At 32.6% G+C, this 25,529-nt stretch overlaps 2 protein-coding genes across 9 annotated transcripts in view; both read right to left on the reverse strand.

Annotated features, from left to right (window-relative positions):
- LOC115889139 overlaps nt 1-25,529 on the reverse strand; it is a 99,759-nt gene that overhangs the window by 33,746 nt on the left and 40,484 nt on the right. The window lies entirely within an intron of this gene.
- Nucleotides 2,374-8,343, reverse strand: LOC115889140. Of its 3 annotated transcripts, none has more exons than XM_030909085.1 (2): nt 8,115-8,343; nt 2,374-8,022 (listed from the first exon to the last, which is right to left on the reverse strand). In XM_030909085.1, exon 2 carries the CDS (start codon nt 8,008-8,010, stop codon nt 4,027-4,029), a length of 3,984 nt encoding a protein of 1,327 aa, XP_030764945.1. In that variant the 5' UTR covers nt 8,011-8,022; nt 8,115-8,343; the 3' UTR covers nt 2,374-4,026. The 3 variants fall into 3 exon arrangements, with proteins under 3 accessions (XP_030764945.1, XP_030764946.1, XP_030764947.1); XM_030909086.1 differs by lacking the exon at nt 8,115-8,343 and having other exon boundaries at nt 2,374-7,711; nt 7,780-7,905; XM_030909087.1 differs by lacking the exon at nt 8,115-8,343 and having other exon boundaries at nt 2,374-7,708; nt 7,780-7,897.

Genomic DNA, 25,529 nt, shown 5'->3' on the forward strand with positions numbered 1-25,529 from the left:
CCGCAAGTTATAATTTTAAAGAAAACATGCGAAAATGTCAAAAGTTGACATATGACATGTCATTTTATTCAGAGTGTTATTTTCTATCGAATAAAGTAATAAAATACTGAGGGTGTCATTTAAAAATCAAAAGTTGTAGTCATTTCCGGTGAAACCGGAAGTGACCGAAAACAATTGAATACGTCAATCAATCCTAATTTATGTCATATACTAACACACCAAATCTCGTTTTTTTAACTGAAAAAATAAAAAAGTTATACGGGTGAGCCACTTTTGAGACGCACCCGGTATACTTGATTTTTAGTAGGCAGTTACCAGTGCTCGTACCCCGAAATTGTAGCATCCTGTATACTTTTGTAGACTAAGTAACAGCATATTTCAATAGAGCATTACTATTTGTCATATAGAAGTTTTATTAAAATAAAATAAATACTGAAAGAGAAACAACTTCCTGAGAAAGTCAAATACAAATTAAAGCAATATTTATTTACTTGAACACCATTTTTACTTAAATTACTTGATTTTTAATAGACAGATATTCTTGTAATCATTATTAGAGAATTTTACCTTTAGCATCTTCTATGATTATTATTGATCCATCAACGCTACAGAATCCACTTATAATTATTAATAAAAGAACACTAATTATCACAGCACAACGGTTTCCGATTATCATTTTTAAACTATTATAATTTAGTAAATTATCACATTTCTGCGGAGAAACATAAACAAACATTTGTTGTTTTGCGTTTCCATATTATGAAAATGTTTAAACTTAATTTGAACGCGCAGAATAGAATGAAAAAGACAAGGATTCACAAGATGCTATTTAGCATACAATAGTGCGGAGATTTTGCGTAATTTGCCTTAAAAACAATTAGTTTTTTTTGTTGATTCGATTTGGTAACAGGTAGGTAACTAAATTAACCGTTATTTTTTTTTCATTTATAAACAACGCTTTTCAAAAAAACTAGTAGTAATTTCAAAAACTCATAACCTTGTTTAAAAAATGTAATTTACGCGCAAACGGTATCAATAGCACTATTTTTTTAAGATAGTACCACTGAGATTGGTACCGGTACTACTGGAAGTAAGTAAACGTATTGGGTAGGTTATATGTGCGATAGCCAAGGATAGAGTATCTATTTGCGATGGATATTTTTTTTTAAATTGGAATCATTATTTTTCTGCATTGTGGGTGCGTTTTAACGTTGATAGATCTATTCAATTGCACACAGTTAATTTGTGACGTTTAAATTATTTAAATTTGTCATTATTCTGTTTTTTGTTTGTTATGTGTACCGAGCGTTTCAAAATCCGTGGACTAATCTTTACGAGTGTATCTTTATACAGTAATAAAAAATCAAGAGCAATGAGATTTTTTATATTTTTTTTTGTATCGAAAAAACTTTTACGTGATAAATTTAACGTGAATTTAAAGTGAAAAAATCATTTTTACATATATGTCATGTGTGTGTCATGTTTACAACTGTCATGCCGGCAGTTTACAAAATACTCATTATACAGGGTTAGTCTTAAATAAGTGCAAGTATTTTTTGGGTGCTATACTGGGTGCGTCTCAAAAGTGGCTTACCCTTATAACTTTTTTATTTTTTCAAATAAAAAAACGAGATTTGGTATGCTAGTATGGTTAAAAATTTAAAAAAATTGTAATTCCAAAATTACAGTAGCTAGCGAAACGCGGTTTTCAATTTAAGATTAGGAATAATATTTGCAACAAAATTTGTAATAACATCAAAATCAAAGTCGCAGTTTTTGAGGTAAAAAAATGAAATATTTTTAAAAAAATTATAACTCAGAAACAGCTAAGAAAACGCGGTTTTCACTTTTATGTACCAAACTTATACTTTAGTATGGGTGGCTATTAGTGCCTCCCGGCGCCGACGCCATTTTTTCAAATGGAACGAGGGTGGCTCATTAGCATATTTGGAAAAAGCATTTTTAGTATTGAAAATACTTCTAGCCGCGTTTATATGGGACCCATCTTTGAAAAAACGACATACTAGAAGCAACATGGGTTCAATAACCTGCCTGTCAACACGTACTTAAGTTGATAGAGCCGGCGTTGATGAGCGAATAGGGCAAGATCGAGTCTGGACCGGCGCGGCGGATAAAGAAAGGGATATTATTTTAAAAGAAAATATGTCAAGGCATGGGTTGTTAGGTACAGTTTGGCTATTTTAATCTAACTATTTCCGTATGAGAAACAAGGAGCAAATTATACGAGAAAGAGCAGAATCACATATCACACATATATGATTATTATTTTTTAGTATTGAAAATACTTCTGGCCGCGTTTATATGGGACCCATCTTTGAAAAAACGACATGCTAGAGGCGACATGGAGTTCAATAACCTGCCTAATCAACTTGTCAACACGAAAGTCGATAGCTGAATAGAACAAGGCCGTCCGAGGGCCGAAATGAGGTCTTATTAGTGTGGGCCAACTATTTTATGGATATGGATGTTTAGTCTCTGAAAGCCGATATTATTATTGTTGGGACTGTAATTTCTACTTAATCACACACCTTTTTTCTATTTAATATCTTTACTGATTATAACTACAGAAAATTAATTCGACAAAAACCTTTTCGTTCTTCTTCGATCGGCTTCATTGACAGTTCTTCTTGTCTCTCTCTCTCTCTCTCTCTCTCGATACTTCCGCTACGGTTTCGCGCGCAAAATTTAAAATTTAAAAATTAAGATTTGGCCACAACATGCCGCCCGCTTTGAAATATATAACTATTTCAAAAATACAAACAAAATTATTTAAAACTGCTTACAAATTATGAATATCAAATATTAACATTAACATAATTTAAATTTCAAACTTAATCTATAAATCATTAGAGTCTGTAGGCAATAAGCACACTCTTGTGACGGCGCGTTTAAAACTATTATTATTGACCTTTACTGTTACGACACGCACTACACCATCTGGACCTGGATGAAGTTCCTCGATTCTTCCCGATGGCCATTTTAATGGGGGAGTGTTGTCTTCCTGGAGAAGGACGATGCTACCAACCTTGAGCAGTGCTACAGCATGTGATCTCCACTTTGTTCTTGTTTGTAATTCACAGAGGTACTCTGTATGCCACCTCTTCGTTCATATCGCTTTAAACGATTCTCCTTGATGTCGAGGTACGACTTGTCCGGCAAGGCTGTCAAACTTCTTCCTAGCAGGAAGTGAGCGGGTGTAAGAGGGATTGAATCAGGTGAGGATAATAAGGGACAGATAGGCCTGGAATTTAATATTGATTCGATTTGAATTAAAATTGTTATAAAATCATCATAGTTTAGATTTGCGTTTTCCAACTACCCTCTTGAAATGAAACTTAAAACTCTTCACGCCTGCTTCCCACAAACCTCCGAAGTTCGGGGCCTTTGCTGGGATGAAATGCCAATTTATATTCTGGTCTGTAAAATAGAAATTAACTTCATTTGTCCTGAATTGTTCTCTTACAAAATTGAAAAGGTTCTTTTGTTCAGAGTTGCCTCCTATGAAGTTTGTTCCATTGTCTGAAAAAACACTTGCAGGTTTTCCTCGGCGTCCTATAAATCGCCTATAACAGGCTAAGAAACTGTTAGTTGTCAAATCTAAAACAGCCTCCAAATGAATAGCCTTTGTTGCCAAGCATATAAATATACACACATATCCTTTTACTAATTTTGCTCCTCTAGTCATACGATCCTTTAAAAAGAATGGACCAGCAAAATCGCAACCAACATTGTAAAAAGGTAAGTACTGGTTTACTCTTTCTTTAGGTAAATTTCCCATGATGTAGGTTGTGTGTTTTGGATTTACCTTATAGCAAATGATACATTCGCGTACTAATTTTTTAGCCAAGTTTTTTCCATCAATAGGCCAATATCTTTCTCGAAGTGATGATAATAAAAGCGTAGGCCCACAGTGTGATTCAGCCTCTTGTGTTCGTTTCTAAAGATTAATTTTGTCAACTTATGATCTTTCGGCAAAATAATTGGATGTTTCTTGTCAAAATCTTGTCATGAATTCTGCAATCGACCACCTACACGTATAATTTCGTCTTGCAAAATTGGATTTAAACATAGTAAACTGCTTCTTTTTGACAAAGGTAGGTTTTTGCATAAACTATCATATTCTTCTGGATAGGATTGTTTTTGAGCTAAATGCGTTAATTTCTTCAACGAATTGTCCACTTCTTCAGCTGTCAAAAATTCCAAATTGCTCACCTTTCTCTTCCTTGTACTAGCGATAAATCGTAAACAGTAAGCAAATACTCTAGTAAGACGCGGTAACGACGAGAATCTTTCAAATAACTCAAAATTATCTAAGGTAAGTATATTTGCTATTGATTTCTCTTCTGGTAGAATATCTAATCTTATGCTTTCAGTGCTTAAATTATCCGTATCTAGAGTTTTCAGCCATTCGGGGCCTGTCCACCACAAACTAGATTTCTGTAGCACTTCTGCGGAACACCCTCTGGAAATCAAGTCTGCCGGATTGTCAGCTGACGCTATATGAAGCCAATTGTCTATTCCACTTGTTCGGTTCGCGACGAAAGTCTTCCATCTGCTTGAGCATCCCTTTATCCATGCTAAAGTTATCTGTGAATCTGACCAATAACATATTTTCTGGAATTTTACTTGCATGTAGTCCACTACCTTATTTGCTAATCTAGCAAGTAGAAGTGCTGCACACAGTTCCAATCTTGGTAATGTCACCCTTTTCAAAGGTGCAACCCTTGACTTTGAACACAGTAGCTTGGATTCATATTCACCTGATGTGCCTTTCGATCTTAAATATAGACAACAGCCATATGCCTTCTCACTTGCATCACTGAATCCATGTAATTCTATTCTACTAGCATTTGATGTTATAACTCTTCTTGGTATGGTAAAATCGTTCAATTCTGATAACTCCTTCTTAAAACTTGTCCACATTGATATTAATGTGCTTGGAAGTTCTTTATCCCAACCAACTTTTTCTTGCCATAACTTCTGCATTATTAATTTTGCTATCACGATCACTGGACCTATTAACCCTAAGGGATCAAATATTTGTGAAATTATTGCTAATATAGTCCGCTTTGTTGGCTTATTGTTTATCATCTTCGATACTAATATTTGTATTGTATCCTTTCTTGAATTCCAAAGAATACCTAATGTCTTATTTAACTCGTTTTCTCCTATTGATAGAATGCTTGCTTCTAATCCTTTGACACATTGAAATTTCTCACTAAGATTCTCTTTATTGCAAAGCCACTTACGCAACTGGAATCCAGCTTCAGATAAGATCTTCGTTACATCTGCTTGCAACCTTAATAGTTCTTGTTCTGAACTGGCGCCTTCTAAATAGTCATCCATGTAAAATGAATTCAGTATTGATCTGCTAGCGTCTGGATAGGCTTCAACATTGTCCAATGCCACTTGAACTAAACATCTGACAGCCAAAAAAGATGCTGATGCTGTTCCATATGTGACTGTATTTAATTCGTAGCATTTGATCTCTTGTTTGGGATCGCTGCGCCAAAATATCCTTTGAAATCGTCGCTGTTCGGGTTTTACATAAATCATGCGGTACATCTTTGAGATGTCTGCTGTCATGACATATTCATGTTTTCTAAATCGCAAGATAATACCTAGTAACTCATCTTGTCTAGAAGGTCCTACGTATTGCACGTCGTTCAGTGATAGACCAGTATCTGACTTCATCGAAGCGTCAAATACCACTCTAAGCCTTGTCGTCCTGCTGTCCTCTCGTACTACTGCATGATGAGGCAAGTAATACGCTTTATCGCCTTCTTCAATGGCACATACTTCTGTCATGTGACCCATTTTCTCGTATTCAGCCATAAACTCGATGTATGCTGATCTCATTGAATCATTTTTCAAAAGTCTATCTTCTTGTTTCATAAATCGCTGTAAAGCCATTTCTCTTGTTTCTCCTAAATCTGCAATATTAGGTTTAAATGGAATGCTTACTTCAAAATGATCATTTTCTGTCCTTTGTAGATTTTCCTTAAAATGTTTTTCGCAGAAGAGTTCGTCCTGGGACACAGGCTTCATCTTCGTCAGCTCTTCCATTTCCCAAAACCGAGTCAAATATTGCTCTATGTCTTGCAAACGATGTTCTGTACTAAGACAATTTATTGATTGATCTATTGAGTCTCCGGCATGTAATCCTCCAGCTATCACCCATCCTAAATAAGTTTCTCTCATTGATAACATAGAATCCTTAATCTTTAAGTTGCCTTCACACAGAAGCCCCCAAAATACTGAAGAACCAGACAGTATATCTATTGAACTGCTCTTGTTAAATTGAGGATCTGCGAGAGTAACTCCTTCTGGAATGTTCAACCGTTGCTTTGAGAATGATTTTACTGGTAAATTGTCTGTTATACTTGGAATCACTAAGCAGTCTAGTGTAGTCGTATACTTTCCATCGCATGAAGTTATCTCAGTGTTTATTTGATATTGTATCTTTGAAGAAGATATTCCTATACCAACAACACACTTATTTATTTTATTGCATTTCAAGTTTAATCGATTGCATAACTTCTCGGTTATGAAATTGCTTTGTGCACCACTGTCTAGCAAAGCTCTACATTGTAATAAATTGCCCCTTGAATCCTTGACCTTTACCATAGCCGTTGACGATAATATTAGACCTTTTTCAACTTCATATTCATTGTCCTTTTCCATTGTGTGCATAGCCGTTGTACTAGTACTCCCTTGAGGTACTGGTTGAGCATTGCTTCTTTCCTCTTTGTTTTTTGGCCTCTCCTCATTGTCCTTGTCGCTGTGCAACAAAGTGTTATGCTTTTTTCCACAATTTTTGCAGCCTGAATGTGAACATTCACTAACTCTATGCGAGGGTCTTAAGCAATTGTAACATAAACTCAACTTTCGTACTTGCATCGATCTCTGATCACCTGTCAAATTCTTGAATTTATCACATTGATATATTGCATGTCCATCTTTGCAATAATAACAACACATTCCTCCTTTATCGATAGCTGTGAATGCATTTAACTTTCCCTTTGCTCTATTGTCTCTTTTCTCATAACTTCTGGAAGTGCTTTTATTTGTTATTTCTAGCTTTTCTAAAAGATCACATCTTTGTTTCAGAAACTTGTTCATGTCACTCATTGTGGGTAGATCTTCCTTAGAATCATATAATTCCCATTCTCTTCTAGTGGTCTTATCCATTTTCTGGGATAATAAGTATATTAAGATTCTGTCCCAAGATGCTGTGGGTTCCCCTAGAATTTTTAATGCTCTAATATTTTTCGTAATTGCGTCATAGAATGCTCTTAAACTTCCATGATTTTTAGTATCGATTGTTGGATAGTCAAACAATGCCCTAATATGATTATGAATTAATAGAGCCTTGTTTTCATATCTGTCGTATAGTAGCTGCCAGGCGGTATCGTAATTTGCCTCAGTGACTTGTATTGTTTCAATTAAATTTAGTGCCTCGTCTCTTAAACATGATTTTAAATAATAGAATTTTTGTACCTTAGTTAGTGTGATGTTGTCATGTACAAGAGCATTGAAACCATCCTTAAATTCTAACCACCCATCGTAGTGTCCATTAAACTGTGGTAATTTCAGAGCAGGCCATTGTACAGCTCTTTGTGGCTCTATAGCAGTACCATTTTGTCTCATATCTGTACGATCTGGTGACTTTACTTGTAATTCCGCACTACTGATAAAATTTGCAATGCAATATTTCATGTCACCTATAAGACTATAATATAACGACTCAAAACTCACCTGTTCTTGCTCTTGCTCTTCTAAGTTAATTTCTGGATATTTCTCTACTTCGTTTTGTTTTTCATTGAATTCTGTTAACAGAGGCTCTAATTTTAACACTCGAAAATCTAATTCTTGTATAATTCTCATGTCGATGGATTCTGGGAGGAGATTGTCAAAGTACTTCTTGTTTCGCCATAACATTTGTATTATTTGCCGGCGTTCTGTTACTAGTTTATCCAGTTCACTCATTATTGCTATTGTCTTTTTATAATAGAATCAATATCAGTCAATATTAAAGGAAAAAAGGTAGGTGAACGATAAAAAATGGAAATTGAAAGAAATAGGAAACTCACCCCTGCCGATGCTGGAACCTTGTAATCGAAAATGGCGTCGATTCGATCGATTGTCTTCTATCGCTTGCAATTGTTGTATTTTCCACTTCAACGTCGTGGAATCCGGCTAGTTTGGACCAATGTTGGGACTGTAATTTCTACTTAATCACACACATTTTTTCTATTTAATATCTTTACTGATTATAACTACAGAAAATTAATTCGACAAAAACCTTTTCGTTCTTCTTCGATCGGCTTCATTGACAGTTCTTCTTGTCTCTCTCTATCGATACTTCCGCTACGGTTTTGCGCGCAAAATTTAAAAATTAAGATTTGGCCACAACAATTATAAAAAAGAATATGCGTCAAGGCATGAGTTGTTAAGTACAGTTGGGCTATTTTAATCTAACTCTTTCCGTATGAGAAGCAGGGGGCAAATTATACGTGAAAGAGCGGAATAACATAAATAATAAATTTAGACTAATGCAATATTTTTTCTTGGCGCGTAGGATAAAATGCACAATCGATGCATTAAAGGGAATAATTAATTAAATCATTAAGTTCCAAAACATATAATAATTCGGGTCTCATCGGATTTGCTGATATATTTTGATAAAATTTAGGTTATTAGGACCTATATTTTTTTATATGATAATTATTTTTTTAATTAACAACTTAGGACAAAGAAAAAGCTTGCATGGTTTCCACCGCCAACGTAAAACAAATGAATTCAAGGCGGTGCCAAATACTTATTGGGATAAGTTTTTGTCGTTTAAATATTGTTGTAAATAATAATTATCATTTAATTAGTGCTAACTTATTAAATTTCACAACACGGCAAAATTTGAACAAAATCGGCTAACGGATCTTTGAGATATTAATAAAAAAGGTCTATTAGAAAACACCTTGACACCCCTGTATCTTTAAAATTATACATTTCCGGACACATGTTTATATGAACTTTTTACCTTAAAAACACTCAAAGAATCACCTCCTAAAGTTTGGCCACATACTTAATTAACATCCTGTATTTAAAAATGGCTATCTAGTGATTTAGTAAGCTATGTTTATTTTAATAGGAAAAAAATCATTTCATAAAAAATAAACAAACCCATAATACAAATACTATACACCAATTAATTAATTTTAATTGTATCTAAAGGTACTCTAATAATTGAAAAATGGACAGGAGCACTTAAAAATAACTTCATAGAGTATACCAAATATGCTAAAAATAATAATTCCAATAAAAAAACACAAATGGCACATTAAAATCTGCATTATCTGAAATCAAACTATAGCTAAACGGCTAATAAAATAATAGAGACAAGACGCCGACATATAACAACCGACTATAACAAGATGAGCAGTTTTTAATAATTATTCCGAGTTATTATTTCATACTTGTTTTACAATTATTGTAATACAGTAGCATTCCTTCAAATAAATTTTGATTTAAGTATTGTTAATATAGTCATATTAATGATTATAGACCGTATGATTTCTAAAATAAATAACCAAGCGTGTTTTTATCAGAATTATTAAATGATTAAGTAGAAATAGTTAATATTTAGTAACTTCGTAAGTGTTATATTTTAATATAATTATGTATTTAATAATATTAAATAATTATCTTACGTTTAAATTGTGGTAAACTTGTATGAGTTTTAATCATTTATATTTAAAATCTTAGGGAAGGCAATATAGATTTTAGGGAGGAGAACTCAAGAGAACGACTGTGTAATTAGTAATTAAGACTTTACAATTTTTTTTACTTGCCATTTTCTTGTCGTTCACGTTGCACGTTGACTCTTCGTTGTGTCACACGTAATCTGAATTTCGGATATAATACAGAACTGATAAATTGGACCAAATATATTAATTGCTGGTAATCAAAGACATATTTTTGTTAACTTTGCAAACATTTAAGGCATGCAATAATTTTAAAAAATTTTGACGTTAGATTACTTTATAATTCTTGGAAGTCTTGGATGATAAAGATTTGAATTATTATGGGTCTGTTTTGTTTAAGAAGCTAACAAATAATTTCAAAAACTCAACTATCAAAATATAATGGTAGCAAATTTTTAAAATCATACATAGCTATAATGTTCTATATTAATTGGACATACTGAATGTAAACTAGGTATAGTTGCTGCAATCGATAATATATTTTGTTGCTTTTTTATATCACACAACATTTTCATCATAACAAAAAACCGTCAATACCGCTACTCATATTATGGGCACCTATGACTTAAATCTCATAATGATGTTTAAAAATACATAGGTATACATACTACACTGTAAAAAAAATTGAGTGAAATTTCACTCAGATTTCACTCAATACTTTCTCAATTTCTGTCCACACCCGATTGAGTGAAATTTCTACTCTACAGAACTGACTGAATCTTCAATTCACACAGTGAAAAGCACTGAGTGTTTTCACTCAATCGAGATTAGACGAAAGACTCGATTTTGATAATTTATTCACTTTAAAATGAGTGAACTCACTAAGTGTTGAGTTCAAGTACACCTTTTATTGAGTGACTTTTACTCAACTTTGTATTACACTTAACTCGATTAGTACTCATATCTGAGTATTAATTTCACTCAGTATTGAGAAATATATTCTAAATGATTTTTTTAAAGCTATATGTAAGCTAACTTGTTATTTTAAAACAGGTGGGCAGGTGCCTTTCAACGGTAAGTTTCAGTTTAGGACATGGTCTCGAACATGTCCATTTCCTAAAATTCACTTTTGGGAGGCATCTGTTCACTTGTAATAAAATAAGAAGTTAGCTTACATATAGCTTTTAAAAAAATCATTTAGAATATTTCGTTTTTTTTAACAAACCAAATGAAAAACTGTAGAACCTTCAAAAATATTTTTATTTGTCATTTTTATTTGAAAAAAACAAATAAAACCAAATATAACACTATTATTATAATATCAAAATGTTTTTTTAACTCTTTATACAGGAACTTTTTTAAGTTAGATGTCTAGAAAAGTTGCATCACATCGCAAAAATCCGCTTTATTAAGAGCATTCGTCAGTTCGGCCACCTTCTCGAATATTTCTAATTTCTAAACTAACTTTTAATAACGAAAATCCCTCGGAAAACCCAGATACTTTTGCTCCTGAAAATTAAAAAAAAATTGTTATTCTGCCAAATGTTCCAGTTCCCAATTCATGATTGAGAGAAAGTACCTAGATTTTCGCTACGCTAATTAGTCAAGGAAACATCAGCATTGCGGCATTGGCGCAATCGAATTTGAATCTATGCTATGTTGGGCGGATTTCTGCGATGTGAAAAAAAAATGTTCTTAACATAAAACATATTATTAACAGTCACACTTTACATCACACTTTACACACACACTATGGGCTTGTGACCTTGGCACCTTCGAAGGGACAAGACAACCTAGACGTGCTACGACTCGAACAGATAATTACAAACTGAGGAACAGGGAATAGCTTATTCGGTATCGAAGAAGCGCGTATGACGTATGATTAGTAATGAGCGAAAATACTCTAAACTGGGAGATTTCACTCAAATTTTTAATGTGTTAAACTATAACATGAGTTTTTAAGTTAATTTTTCTATTCCATTACTCAAAGATAGGAGCTATAACTCGAACATGAGCTTATTCAATCGCTATTCATTAAATAGAGATCATATTTGAGTAAAATGATGAATTTACTCTATTTTAGATGAAAATGTACTCAATTATTTCACTCAAAAAATTCACTCCCTGAGAAATATGTGTTCACTCAGGCTGATTTTTTACAGTGTATGAGTAGTGGTTGTGACGGGTTTTTACTAGGTATGACGAAAAGAAGCTGCAAACTAAGTTATCCTGGAACTATATTTTAATTTATTTTGATCTACAGTAACTATTACTTATTTTTTGTACGGCGAATTTAAATTTATGGACCGTCCATAAATTTACACCGTAAGTTCGAATATTGGTTAAACTTAGAAATACCCAGGTAATAGCCCGAAATATGCAAAAGAGGGAGTGAGTTTAGGTTAGATTAGAATTAGGTTTTAGTTGGTTTTGCATTAATAAAAATATAGGCCTAATCTAAACTTAATCTAAAGTGACCTTTTTTGCATATTTCGGGCTCCTACGTGGGTAACCCTACGATTAACCAATATTCGGGCTTTTACAGTAACATAATACTCATTCTGATTGATTTAATCTGGCTCCATAATGAAACTGTGGGTTCGAGGTGCTATTGCAAATTAATGCCATTAATTCCATATAATAGAAGGCAAGAAACTCTTATATAATTTTATTATATACCTAAAAGCTGCAAGAAATTTATTTTCCATTATATATATATATATATATATATATATATATATATATATATATATATATATATATATATATATATATATATAATGAACCGTGATCGTGACCATTCATGAATCTGTACACGTTCATCTCCATCATTAATATTTTTCTTACTAAATTCTTCACTTTTATAAAAAGCCATCACGATAAAAATCAAATATCAAAATACTAATACAATATCACTATACGTATCTGGAATATATTTGCGAATGGCAATTAGCGATACGTTAGACTGCCGGAGTGCTGACGTCACGAATGTCAAATTGCTTTCCAAACAAGCTTTAGTTCTTTTATATTTCTATTGAGCTCTTCCCAATGACGTCACCAGTTAATATAAAATGTAAAAAACAGGTAATTGCTGACCACCGCCGACTTTTGCGTCTGGTATTTTCAATACGTTTATGATGGTTGCGCATGTTGCAAAATCTGTGAATTTTTAATTATCAACTTAGGACAAAGAAAAAGCTTGCATGGTTTCCACCGCCAACAGGCGTTAAAACAAATGAATCCAAGGCGTTGTCAAATATTTATTGGGATAAGTTGATAAGTTTTTACCGTTTGAATATTGTTGTAAATAATAATTATTATCATTTAATTAGTGCTAACTTATCAAAATTCACAACACGGCGAAATTTCAACAAAATCGGCCAACGGATCTTTGAAATATTAATAAAAAAATGTCTATTAGGACTTGACACCCTGTATCTTTAAAATTATGCATTTCCGGACACATGTTTATATTAACTTTTTACCTTAAAAACACAAAGAATCACCTTCTGAAGTTGGCCAGATACTTAATTAACAGCCTGTATTTAAGAAAATGGCTAGCTAGCAATTTTGTAAGTAAAACTATGTTTATTTTAATAGAAAAAAAAAATACATTTCATAAAAAATAAACAAACCCATAATTCAATTACTATACACTAATTAATTAATTTTAAATGTATCTAAATAGGTACTTTAATAATTGAAAAATGGACATGAGCACTTCATAGAGTATACCAAATATGTAAAAAAATTCCAATAACAAAACCGCAAATGGCACATTAAAATCTGCGTTATCTGAAATCAAACTATAGGTACCTAAACGGCCAATCAGCCAGACAACAGTCACAAGACGCCGACATCGATAACGCTATGAGCAGTTTTTAATAATTGTTCCGAGTTAATACTTCAAGTAGCATTCCTTCAAATAAATTTTAATTTAAGTATTGTTAATACATATAGTCATATTAATGATTATAGCCTGTATGATTTCTAAAATAAAAAATCCAGCGTGTTTTTATCAGAATACTTAACTATTAAATGATTAACTAGAAATAGTTAATATTTATTAACTTCGTAAGTGTTATTTTTTAATATAATTATGAATTTAATAATTAAATAATTATCTTAAGTTTAAATTGTGGTAAACTTGTTATGAATTTCAATCATTTATATTTAAAATCTTAGGGAAGGCAATATAAATTTTAGGCAGAAGAACTCAAGGGAAGGACTGTGTAATTAGTAATTAAAATTGTACATTTTTTTACTTGCTATTTTTCTTCACACACAATCTGAATTTCGGATATGATGCAGAACTGATAAATTAGACCAAATATATTAATTGCAAGGTATGCAAAGAAATATTTTTGTTAACTTTGCAAATGCTTAAGGCATGCAATAATTTTAAAAAAAATTGACGTGAGATTACTTCATAATTCTTGAAAGTGTTGGGTGATAAAGATTTGAATTATTATGGGTCTGTTTTGTTTAAGAAGCTAACAAATAATTTCAAAAACTCAACTATCAAAATATAATGGTAGAAAATGTTTAAAAGCATGTATAGGTATAATATTCTATATTAATTGGACATACTGAATGTAAACTAGGAATACATAGTTGCTGCAGTCGATAATATATTTTGCTGCTTATTTTCCTCATAACAAAAAACCGTCAATACCGCTACTCACATTATGGGCACCGTTTTATATTTAAATCTCTTAATGATGTTTAAAAATACATATGTAGGTACATACTATAAGTAGTGGTTGTCACGGTTTTTTTTATTATAGTCTAAGCTGGCTACATAAAAAACCTTATCATCGTTACATGGCTAATTTTTTGTGTGAAGTATCCTTTTGTGTAGCCATTATGAAATAGTAATGTTTGCCAGCGCGATCCCGGGGCTTAAAGCGGGGGCGGCCAATCGAAAGGGTGAAATTTTGACACTAAAAATATTATAAGATACATGAGTTATAATTGCGAAAATAGCTTTTATTTATTATTAAGAAACGTGGAAAATTGTTGGCAGACATTTTTCTAGTTGCTAAAATGCCGACAGACGACGCCAAAGAGGCATGAAATTTTAAAAATTATTAAAAAATGAAATTTGAAGAATGAAAGAAATTATGGCATATTTGCATGTCGATTGGTGAAATGAATATTTATTTATTTTAGAAGCCGTATGCAAAAGGGCAGACAAAAAGATCGTGGCTCAATCAGCTGCAGACAGTTAGCAAAAGCGCGATATTACTCTAGCGCAGTGATTCCCAAAGTGGTCCAGGTGGACCCCCAGGGGTCCACGGGAGACTTGCTGGGGGTCTACGTAGGCGTGAACAAAAAATGGGGGTCCATAAGATGTTAATGGGGGTCCACGAAAATTTATCTGCTTTTGATAGTAAAGAGCAAAAATGTAAGCATAGTTTTTATAAGGGCCTACCTACATTGTTTTAAGTACCTATCTAAGCAGATAATATTTTAATAAGGCAAGCGACTGTTACTTGTCCAAACTTGCGTATTCGATATTACGTACAATTTCGTGTACAGACTTGCAAAGCGCTATCCGCCCGACAATGCTTAATGCTTGTTCAGACATGAACTTGATCACCACTATAAATACTTGATGCCAAAGGCAAACGCATTCATTTGTTTCCGGAATTTCGAAAAAAGGCGGAATTTGGAAAAAAGTTGTGAGAAAATTTATATCTGTGTTTGCTAGTGCCGGAGAAAAGTAAGTAACCTACCTTTTTTTTGTTATAGTACTTAAGTATTTTGTTTACGTGTACTAGTCGGTTGATCACAACGGCCTGTATAGATAGGTAACTTAGTAACTTACAGATATTTTAATTGTCCTCTTTCGATTTGAAGACAAACACAGCACGTTTTATTCAATTGTTTTTTCACGAGAGAAACACTGCCTCTCTAAAAAGGCCGAATAAGCAATATTGCAGAGCAATTAATTTTGTAATTTTTCTTGCAAATAACTACTAATTTTATAAAACAGTAATTTCATAATCATTTTAAATTGGTTTTGAAGTAACTATTTTATCAAAACTATTCCTTTTCGGAAAGAGCGAGCGGTGCGCGGGCGACGGGAAAAGGGCGGGGCTTGACTTCGATGCCAGTTTGTCACGTTTTAACAATGAAGCCGCAGACAAAAATACGCAAATACACGGAGCGCGTGAACTCATTGATTTAATAAAATGTTAGTTATCGTTTTTATGGACAATTTTGGGATTTCGACTTTTATTTTTCCTACACAAATATGATCAGTATTCGATACTGAGTACACCAATTTTTATTTATACTATTAAAAATTAGTGGTAAATTATGTACTTTAAAATTGATACCGTTTTGTGAAAACGTCTGTATTTGTCTCAGCGGTTTATTAGTTGGTCCCTTTACAAGCCGTAATTCTATTTCCGCGTGCTGACAAAGGCTGCGGTGTGATACCTATATTCAGAAAAAACTTGGTTACTAAAACATTTTTTTTACAGGTAAGGTAACTGACACGAAACATGGCTACAGCAAAGAAAAAATGTCGACAATATAGTATCGATTATTTGAAATATGGTTTTGTTCCATCAGAGGCAGACAAACAATTGCCCATGTGCCTATTATGCAACAAAGTTTTGAGCAATGACTCTATGAAACCATCAAAGCTCGAAGATCATCTAAAAAGGTGTCATACTGATAAAATAGGTAAAGATTTAAAATATTTTCAAACATTGAAAGAAAAATATGGAAAGAGACCCACCATGCACAGTATGTTCGCTTCAACATCTCAAAGTAACGATGATGGCTTGCGGGCATCTTACAATATCTCATTACTTATAGCAAAATCTGGAAAACCGCACACTATCGGAGAACAATTAATTTTACCCGCTGTTGAAGAGGTTTTAAAAACTGTTTTGCACAAATCTCCATTTGACGTACTAAAAAGAATTCCATTAAGTAACAATACTGTACAAAGACGCATTGATGAAATGAGCTCTGATATCGAAAGCTTTTTGTGCAATCATCTGCAAAAAACTCATTTTTCTATACAACTGGACGAGTCAACGTTACCCAGTAATGAAGCATTACTATTGGCATATGTCCGATTTATTGTTGAGGAAGAAATTCACGAAGAATTGCTATTTGCCAGAACTTTGGAGACTGACACTAAAGGCGAATCAATATTTAATGTCCTGAGTAATTTTTTTACGGAAAAATCGATCCCATTTACAAACATTATTTCAGTGGCAACAGACGGAGCTCCTGCAATGGTCGGGCGATATCGTGGGTTTATAAGTCATCTCAAAAGAATTATACCAGGACTTACAGCTATTCATTGCGTAATCCACCGACAACATCTTGTGGCAAAACATTTAAGTGACAGGTTGAACCAATCTCTTCATTTTGTAATAAAAGCTGTCAACAAAATCAGAAGCAATGCATTGAATACGCGTTTATTTGCTCAATTGTGCGACGAAAATGATGAAGACTTCCAACGACTGCTCTTACATACTGAAGTACGCTGGTTGTCGAAAGGTGCATGCTTAACGAGATTTTACTCTGTTTTCGATTCCATATTAGAGTTCTTAGAAAGTAGAGATCCAGATTTAAAAGAAAACTTGATCAAATTCAAAGCAGACATTGCGTATTTGACAGATTTGTTTAAAAAATTTAATGATATTAACTTGCAGTTACAAGGGGACAGCCTGAATTTAATAAAAACAAAGGGGATAATTTCGGCTTTTCTTGGGAAATTGAAATTTATGAAGCAAAACATTAGTCGGCGCGAATTCTCTCAATTTCCAAACTTGTCGCAGGTAGAATGTATTGATGAGGATATCCATACCTACAGTCAACATTTAAGTGCTCTGCATGATGACTTCAAAACCAGGTTTGAAGATATACTGACGATGGATATACCACCATGGATCATAAATCCATTTGATGAAACGGAAGTGGCCAATGTTGTATTACAAGAGGAGCTGCTCGAGCTAAGCACTAATGAGGAGCTGAAGGTGAAATTTAGAAAAGGCTACCCAACATTTTGGCTGCAAGCAGAAATACCCGAAAAATATCCTGGACTGTGGGAAATCGCAAGGAAATTTTTAATAGCTTTTCCCTCGTCATACCTTGTCGAAAGGAGTTTTAGTGCCGTTACAAACCTCTTAACAAAAAAAAAAAGGAGCAAATTAAACATCACAGAGCGGGGGGATTTGCGGTTATTGCTCACAAAAATAAAGCCAAACATTGATCGTTTGCTGACACTCCATCAGATACATCCTTCCCATTAATTAAAATTATGACCTGAACCTATATTACCTTAATATTTTTTCTTGTAATTCTATTCTTTTAATAAATAAAGTGATATAAAATGTACCATTTTTCGTTTTTATTTTACATATCGGAATATAGGGACAGAACTCAGAAGTGACACAATTTTTATTTTTTGGCGACTTTAAGAATGTGGTAGAAATGTAGCAGCAGGGGGTCCACCGAAACCAGTAAAATTTTGAAAGTGGCCCACGAGAAAAATAAGTTTGGGAACTACTGCTCTAGCGCTTTATTCAGGGGCCGCCTCATCCATTTAAGTATAGATAAATCGTAGGTATAATATACGATTATATTATAAATATATTTTTTTATTATTTCAATGACGATTTTTTTGTCTGCCCTTTTGCATACGGCTTTTTAAATTAATTAACAATAAACATGAGATTCCACCAACCGACATGCAAAATTCTATGCCTCTTTCGCGTTGTCTGCCGGCATTTCAGCCACGAGAAAATTGTCTGTCAACAATTTTACACGTTTCCTAATAATAAATAAAAGCTATTTGGCAATTATAACTCGTGTACCATATAATATTTTTAGTATCAAAATTTCACCCTTTCGATTGACCGCCCTCGCTTTAAGCCCCAAGCCCCCCCTCTTCACACAAAAAATTAGCCATGTACCGATGATAAGGTTTTTTATGTAGCCAGCTCTCGATCTATTAGGTATGATGAAAAGAAGCTGCAAACTAAATTATCGGTGGGGCCAACTATATTTTAATTTAGTTTTATCTGAGATTTATTTCTATTTTTATTTGAGATTTCTGAATGTCTGGAGTGCGGTAGACAGATAACATCACGTATCGGGCTTTTCAGTCACAGAAAAGCTCATGAAAGAAAACGCCTTGCGTGAGCATCTTCTGATGCGTGTCAAATACTCGTCAGCGAGTAATGGCGGTATGTATGTATGTTATATCCGCAACACTTTTTTGAATTACCCTCTATACTCTATAGTAATGTTAAAATGTGCTTCTTAACCTTACCAATAACTTTTTTATTTAACATTTTGTTCTAAAAACGTTAAAAAACGTATTATGTAAAAAACGTCGTGTAAGGGATAAAGGGGAAAACAGCCAAACGGGGGAAAACCGACGATGAATACCATGTTAAAGATCGAATATCATATTAAAGATACACAAATTTATTACTGTATGCGTTATTATTTGGCCATCGTTTGTTATATTCAATTGCAATTTAATATATGTTTGGCTTTCTTTCACTATGAACCCACTCGGCTTGTCTCGTGGCAGGTTGGCGTAAAAAATGGATAGAAAATGTCTCGCTCTCGTCTCGCTCTTGTCTTGCTCTCGTCTCGCGCTCGGCTCGTCAGGTCTGGATGCATCTTAGACTGCCGGAGTGGTGACGTCACGAACGTCAAATTGCTTTCCAAACAAGGTTTAGTTCTTTATATTTCTATTGAGCTCTTCCAAATGACGTCACAAATTTATATAAAGCCGCGTATAAATATGCCGAGGCAAGTACGAGACAAACCCGAAACGAGTATGAAACGAGGCTATAGCAAATTCTTTCCAAAAGGCGTACTAATATGCCGAGACGAGGACGAGACGAGTCAACCTCAAGCGAAATTCGTCATATTATAGCCTCGAGCCGAGCGATTTAGCCTCGAGCAGAGTCCCTGCCCAGTCGAACGGCGTTGTCTCGCGGCTATCCATTTTCAGTGGAGCCTTTGGCGAACCCACAAGATTCTTCATAGGACTATGCGATACTGAGGCAGTATCGATATTTTGGTATCGGTTGTATTGAATATAAAGTATCGATACTTTAAAATATTGATAAATATTTTAAAGTATTATTCGATACCATTCAATATTTTAAAAAATTAATTAATAAATTTAAGTATACTGTGGTTTTTAATTGGATTAGGATCGAAAAAAATCAACAGAAGTCCTTTGTTTTAAATTTGTTGACGTTTCGCAAAATTTATTTGCATCTTCAGGACACTACAAAGTTAAGAGAGCAAAATACAATCAAAAAAATTGAAAAATTTAACAAACAACTTAAAACACATATCAGTGGAATTCCACACATATACAATTGGTAAAACTACCCTAATGTTAACAATTAAATAAAATATATGTATATGTTATAAATTTAAGATCGCTTGTAAATAAAAATAATAAGGGATAAGGCCAGAATATAATCAGGATATTTTCTTATTCGCATTTAACGAAAAAAATCGACGATGGTGGCACTGTTTTATACAAAAAACTACCAGGATCAGAACTAAATCAGTCATCAAACGATCTCAAATTACTAAAAGCACTTGGAAGAAAATGATAAAACACTTAACCTAGGGTTGCCAACTTTGAAAATAAAAAATAGGGACGAGAGGATAAAAAGAGGCACAGGCGAAACATTTTTGAAACGTCGCGTCGCTTGAATGTCGAGAATTTACCAAAAAGTTATATAAACGGTATGCGATAAATATTTAAAACAAACAAAAATATTTATACTCGAAACTTATTAAAATAAAGCAAACCATTGTCAACAAAACTTTTTTTCAAGACATAAACTAACAGTAAGTAAACATAAAATTACATAAAAGACACAGATTAACAATTCTTTAAAGCATTGTGGCGATAAACGAATATTTTTTAGATTTTGAAGTTGGTATGCAACAAAGTTTTCAATACGTGAGAGAAAAGAGGACAATCAGATCAAAAAGAGGACTGTTTCTGGAATAGAGGACGGTTGGGAACCCTATTTTAACCCCCTGTAGCTACGAATCAAAGCAGAATTGGATTAGTTGATATAAAAAATAAATCTTATTTTTACGTGAGGAACTTCCCACGAGAGATGGAACATGTTTTTTGAAACACCCTGTGTATGATTGTTTAATTTCAAAATAGGTAAAAAAACAAGCTAGATAAATTAAAGGAATTCATGATAAATTTAAATTATATTCGGACTGTTTACATAAAAAAAACTGGAGAACGCCGACTACCAGATACCTGGAGATAACGGCACGGCAGCGGCGGCGGCGGAGCCTTCTGACAGTGCCGTTTTTTTTTGAGTCTTTAATTATTTTATTCAATAATATATTTTGTATGTGGTTTGTATATCTATAAAATTTTTAAATAGAGCAACAGCGCTTTCAGATGGAGCGGACCATACGCGCAGAGCGTCCGCACGGATGTTTTTTCAAGATAGCTCATCCGGACGGAGCATACGCGACCCAGGTGAAATTGTTCATATAAGCTCATGGTACTTGCTCGAAGTCGCGGACGGTCCGTCGCGGACGCTCCGTTCCATTTGAAAGCACTGTAAGATAAGACCTAATTCGACTTTATTTATTTAAAAAATTAGAAATTTAAGTAATTAAGATTTAAATTATTAATTTAAATCTACATTTAAATGCCAATAACTAACCTGGAACATATATTGTAAATAATATATCTGCATTTCTTCATTTCTAAAGTTGTATATTTTTTCAAGGTATTCAATTCGCCACATTATTATTCTATATGGCTTTCCATCATTGCAGCACGCTTATTAATAATTTTTAAAATATTATTATGTATATAATTTTAAATCTAATTCCCAGTTTTTTAAACCTTCGCCGTAATCTGCTTTCTGAACAGGTTTTTTAAAGCTCGGAGAGTTTTTTTAATTATTTCTATGGCGGGAACTTTATTATTTTCATATTTGCCATAAATTAAGTTTCTTAGTAGTCTGGATAGTTCAAATTTCTGGATTTTTCTATATCGAATCGTTCCATTCTTTGTCGATTCTCTTTATTTATGAGAGTACCGTAAGGAACTTCTGAGAGCATGGCCACCTTTTTCAACACACTCAATTTGCCTCTCTTATCTTCTATGTATCCTATACGTTCAGCAGAAATAGCGCATAATTTACGTTTGAGCCGTTAATAACTCGACGAAAAGGTCATTACGTTTATTCATTTTTCATAAAATTTTCATGTTTTTATAAAAGAAATCACTAATAAATCTTTGTATATGAGATTGACCTACTTTGGCTAACTTACTTATACTATTTTAGAGAAGACAAAATTGCATCTTTCTAGTTAGGATGCATTATTAACATTATTACAAATAAAGGAAAGAATATTTATTTTTATATAAAAATGGGATGTGGAATCCGAGCCCCAGACTCGAGGCAATTGTTCCGCTGAGCCGCGGTGTATACGCCACTGGTTAAATAGACGCCCCAATCCTTTTGATGGTTCGCCAAAGGCTCCGGAAAAAACGGAGACAACGCCGTCCGGCTGGGCATAGGCTCGGCTCGAAGCTCAGACCCCGTCCCAATATGACGAGTCAACCTCAAATCCGCTTGAGGTTGACTCGTCTCGGGTGTCTCTCGCACTCGTCTCGACATATTTATACGCAGCTTAAAATGTAAAAAAACAGGTGATTGCCGACAACCGCCGACTTGTATCTGGTGTTTTCAATACGCCTATGATGGTTGCGCATGTTGCAAAATCTGTGAATTTTTATGAATAATTTGATACCACACACTTGGTATTTCGAGTCAAATTTTCGTTACGAACCGCAAGTTATAATTTCAAATAAACCATATCCGAAAATGCCAAAAATTGTCATATGATAAGTCATTCTATTCAGAATGTTATTTTCTATCGAATAAAGTAGAAATATACCGAGGGTGCTATTTAAGAAACACGTCTCAGAAACACGTCTATGAGGTTTTTTGGAAACTTTTTTAATTTTTAGTTAAAAAACATAATATAATGTAATATGGCAGCATAGATAGTAGATTATATTTAGGAATAAGAACACGGAAAAAATCATAATTTAAGCAAAACGATATTTTTAATTTTCGAAGCAAAATAAAACTGGGCTATTTTGGATTTATTTGAAAAACGGTTAAAGAGACATGTTTGTTTTAATGGGATCTACAATATACAGGGTTGTACACCGCATACGACACGGAGTATTGTAGCTAAATGATTAGATTTTTACAAATTGTAAGTTTTGGGTTCGTTAAAGGATTATTAGAGCTGCAATTTAAAATTATTTTTACAAGATACAGAGTGTCCCAAATAAATAAAAAATATCAAAGTTGTATTTTAGTTTCTACGGTTAAAATAAAGGTAAATTTGATTAAGGTTTATCACATTTAAACCTTACCGTTTTAGAAATATTTTCAATTTTGTGAAATTTCAGTAAAAATTTTAAGGCTTCATTTCTCCAAGGGTGTCAGAGTTTTCAATACTAAATATTTACTGAAGTTTGTTTATTAATCAGTTATTGTGTTGCAATAATAAAAATAATACTACTTCATACAGAGTGTCTAAAAATTTATTTTAAATAATTTCTAGCTTTAAATGGCAATAACTTGTTTAATTTAAATGGAACACCTTGTATATTTTAGTAGAATCAGATGTATTGTAATTTAATTGTCTATCAATATGTATTATACCATTTTTTACCTATCCCTTCAAGTTTTCGTAGAAAATGCATTTTTTTATAAATTTAGACTTAATTTATCAGTATACCCATGGAATATTGACATTTTAGATTACTTTTAGAGCAACAAATATACAAAATGTACGTAAGTAAGTAAATGTTTAGTAAGTGCTAAAAACAATAATATTACTAGCCCATTCGTATACAAAAAGAAAACTGTTTAAATCTTTATAAAAGAGTATACTATTAATTAAATATACCACCATTATTTCCGACCAAATATTAATTAATTATATACTTAATTGTGTTAGTTAAAAAATTATTCTAAATAAATGTGGATTTGAATCAGAAATTAATATAATAATAATTTTTGAAAATGAACGTCTCTGTTGTTATAAATAAGCATTCGTCAAAAAAAATTAAGGTCTTTTACCACAGTGTCTAATATTCGTTTTTTTTGCTATTTTGAGCAATGATTATTAATCAACGCAAATAGTCAATTAATGTAGTTTAGTAATACTGGAATCATATTAATTTTTTCTCTTTAACAAATAACATTTTTTTTATTTTTTAATGAAATAAACGAACTATATCGACAATATTAGTATCTGTACTCTTTAAAATTTTGTTACAATTTTAAAAATAATCTAAAATTCCATGCGGGTATATGATGGATAAATGAGTCTAAATTATAAGAAAATGCATTTTCTAACAAAACTTGAAAAGATAGGTAAAAACTGGTATAATACAATGTGATAGACAATTAATTTGTGCATCTGATTCTCCTGAAATATACATGGTATTCCATTTAAATTAAACAAGTTATTGCCGTTTGAAGCTAGTAATTACTTAAAATAAATTTTTAGACACTTTGTATAAGAAAGTATAATTTTGATTATTGCAACACCAAATTTAGTAAATAGAAATACTTCAGTACAATATTTGGTTTAGAAAACTTAAATACGCCTAGAGAAATAAAGCATTAAAATTATTACTATATTTTGACAAAAACCTAAATATTTCAGAAACGGTAAGATTAAAATGCGGTAAACCTTGATCACATTTACCATTATTTTAATCGTAGAAACTAAAAATTTAATAATATACATGGTGATTCATTTAAGAAATACAACTTTGATATTTTTTATTTATATGGGACACCATGTATCTTGTAAAAATATTTTTAAATTGTAACTCTAATAGTCCTTCAACGAACCCAAAACTTAAATTTGCAAAAATATAATCGTTTAGCTACAATACTCCGTGTCGTATGTGGTGAACAACCCTGTAGATAATAATATATTTGATCTAACATAATAAATTTGATATTATACAGGGAGTCCAAAATAACCGACTTATTTTACTTTGAAAATATAAAAAAAATGATTTTTTGCTTTAATTTTGAAAACCACTGGATTTTTTTTGTTTTTTTTTCTTGTAAATTTAATCTACTACCTATGTTGGCATATTATCAAGAAATTATGTTTTTAAACTAAAAACTATAAAAAATATTTCAAAAATTTTCAAAATAATTTTTTCGCCAAAAAATCCTCATATAATCATGTTTTTGGGATCAAAATATACTACCCCTAAAAATATTTGAACTTATTTAAGACTCACCCTGTATAGATACTTATGATCATCAGGGGGGAATGCACTTGTTCCCCTGTTAAAATAAAAAATGTTAAGAAAATTATGTAATTAATTCCTAAGCGTAGTAGCGCCGCTCCGGCTGTTATATTGTTTCTGAACCATATAGCGAATATTATGATCTAAAATACATACGGTGATATACCGATCGCGTCTTTTCCGGTGAAACAGGAAATGACCGAAAACAATTGAATACGTCAATCAATCCTAATTTATGTCATATACTAACATATCAATAAATCTCGTTTTTTTAACTGAAAAAAAAACAAAAAAGTTATAGGGTTGAGCCACTTTTGAGACGCATCCGGTATATTATTAGAATGTTCAGTTTATTTTTTTCTGTAGATATACCGCATGATCGAAAAGAAAAATGGCGTCAGCGATGGCTATGAAATGAAGATCGCTGTAATTTTATATGTAAATTTATA

Source organism: Sitophilus oryzae, unplaced genomic scaffold (genome assembly GCF_002938485.1).
Source record: "Sitophilus oryzae breed Bouriz unplaced genomic scaffold, Soryzae_2.0 scaffold_810_pilon_pilon, whole genome shotgun sequence".
Lineage (NCBI taxonomy): Eukaryota > Metazoa > Arthropoda > Insecta > Coleoptera > Curculionidae > Sitophilus > Sitophilus oryzae.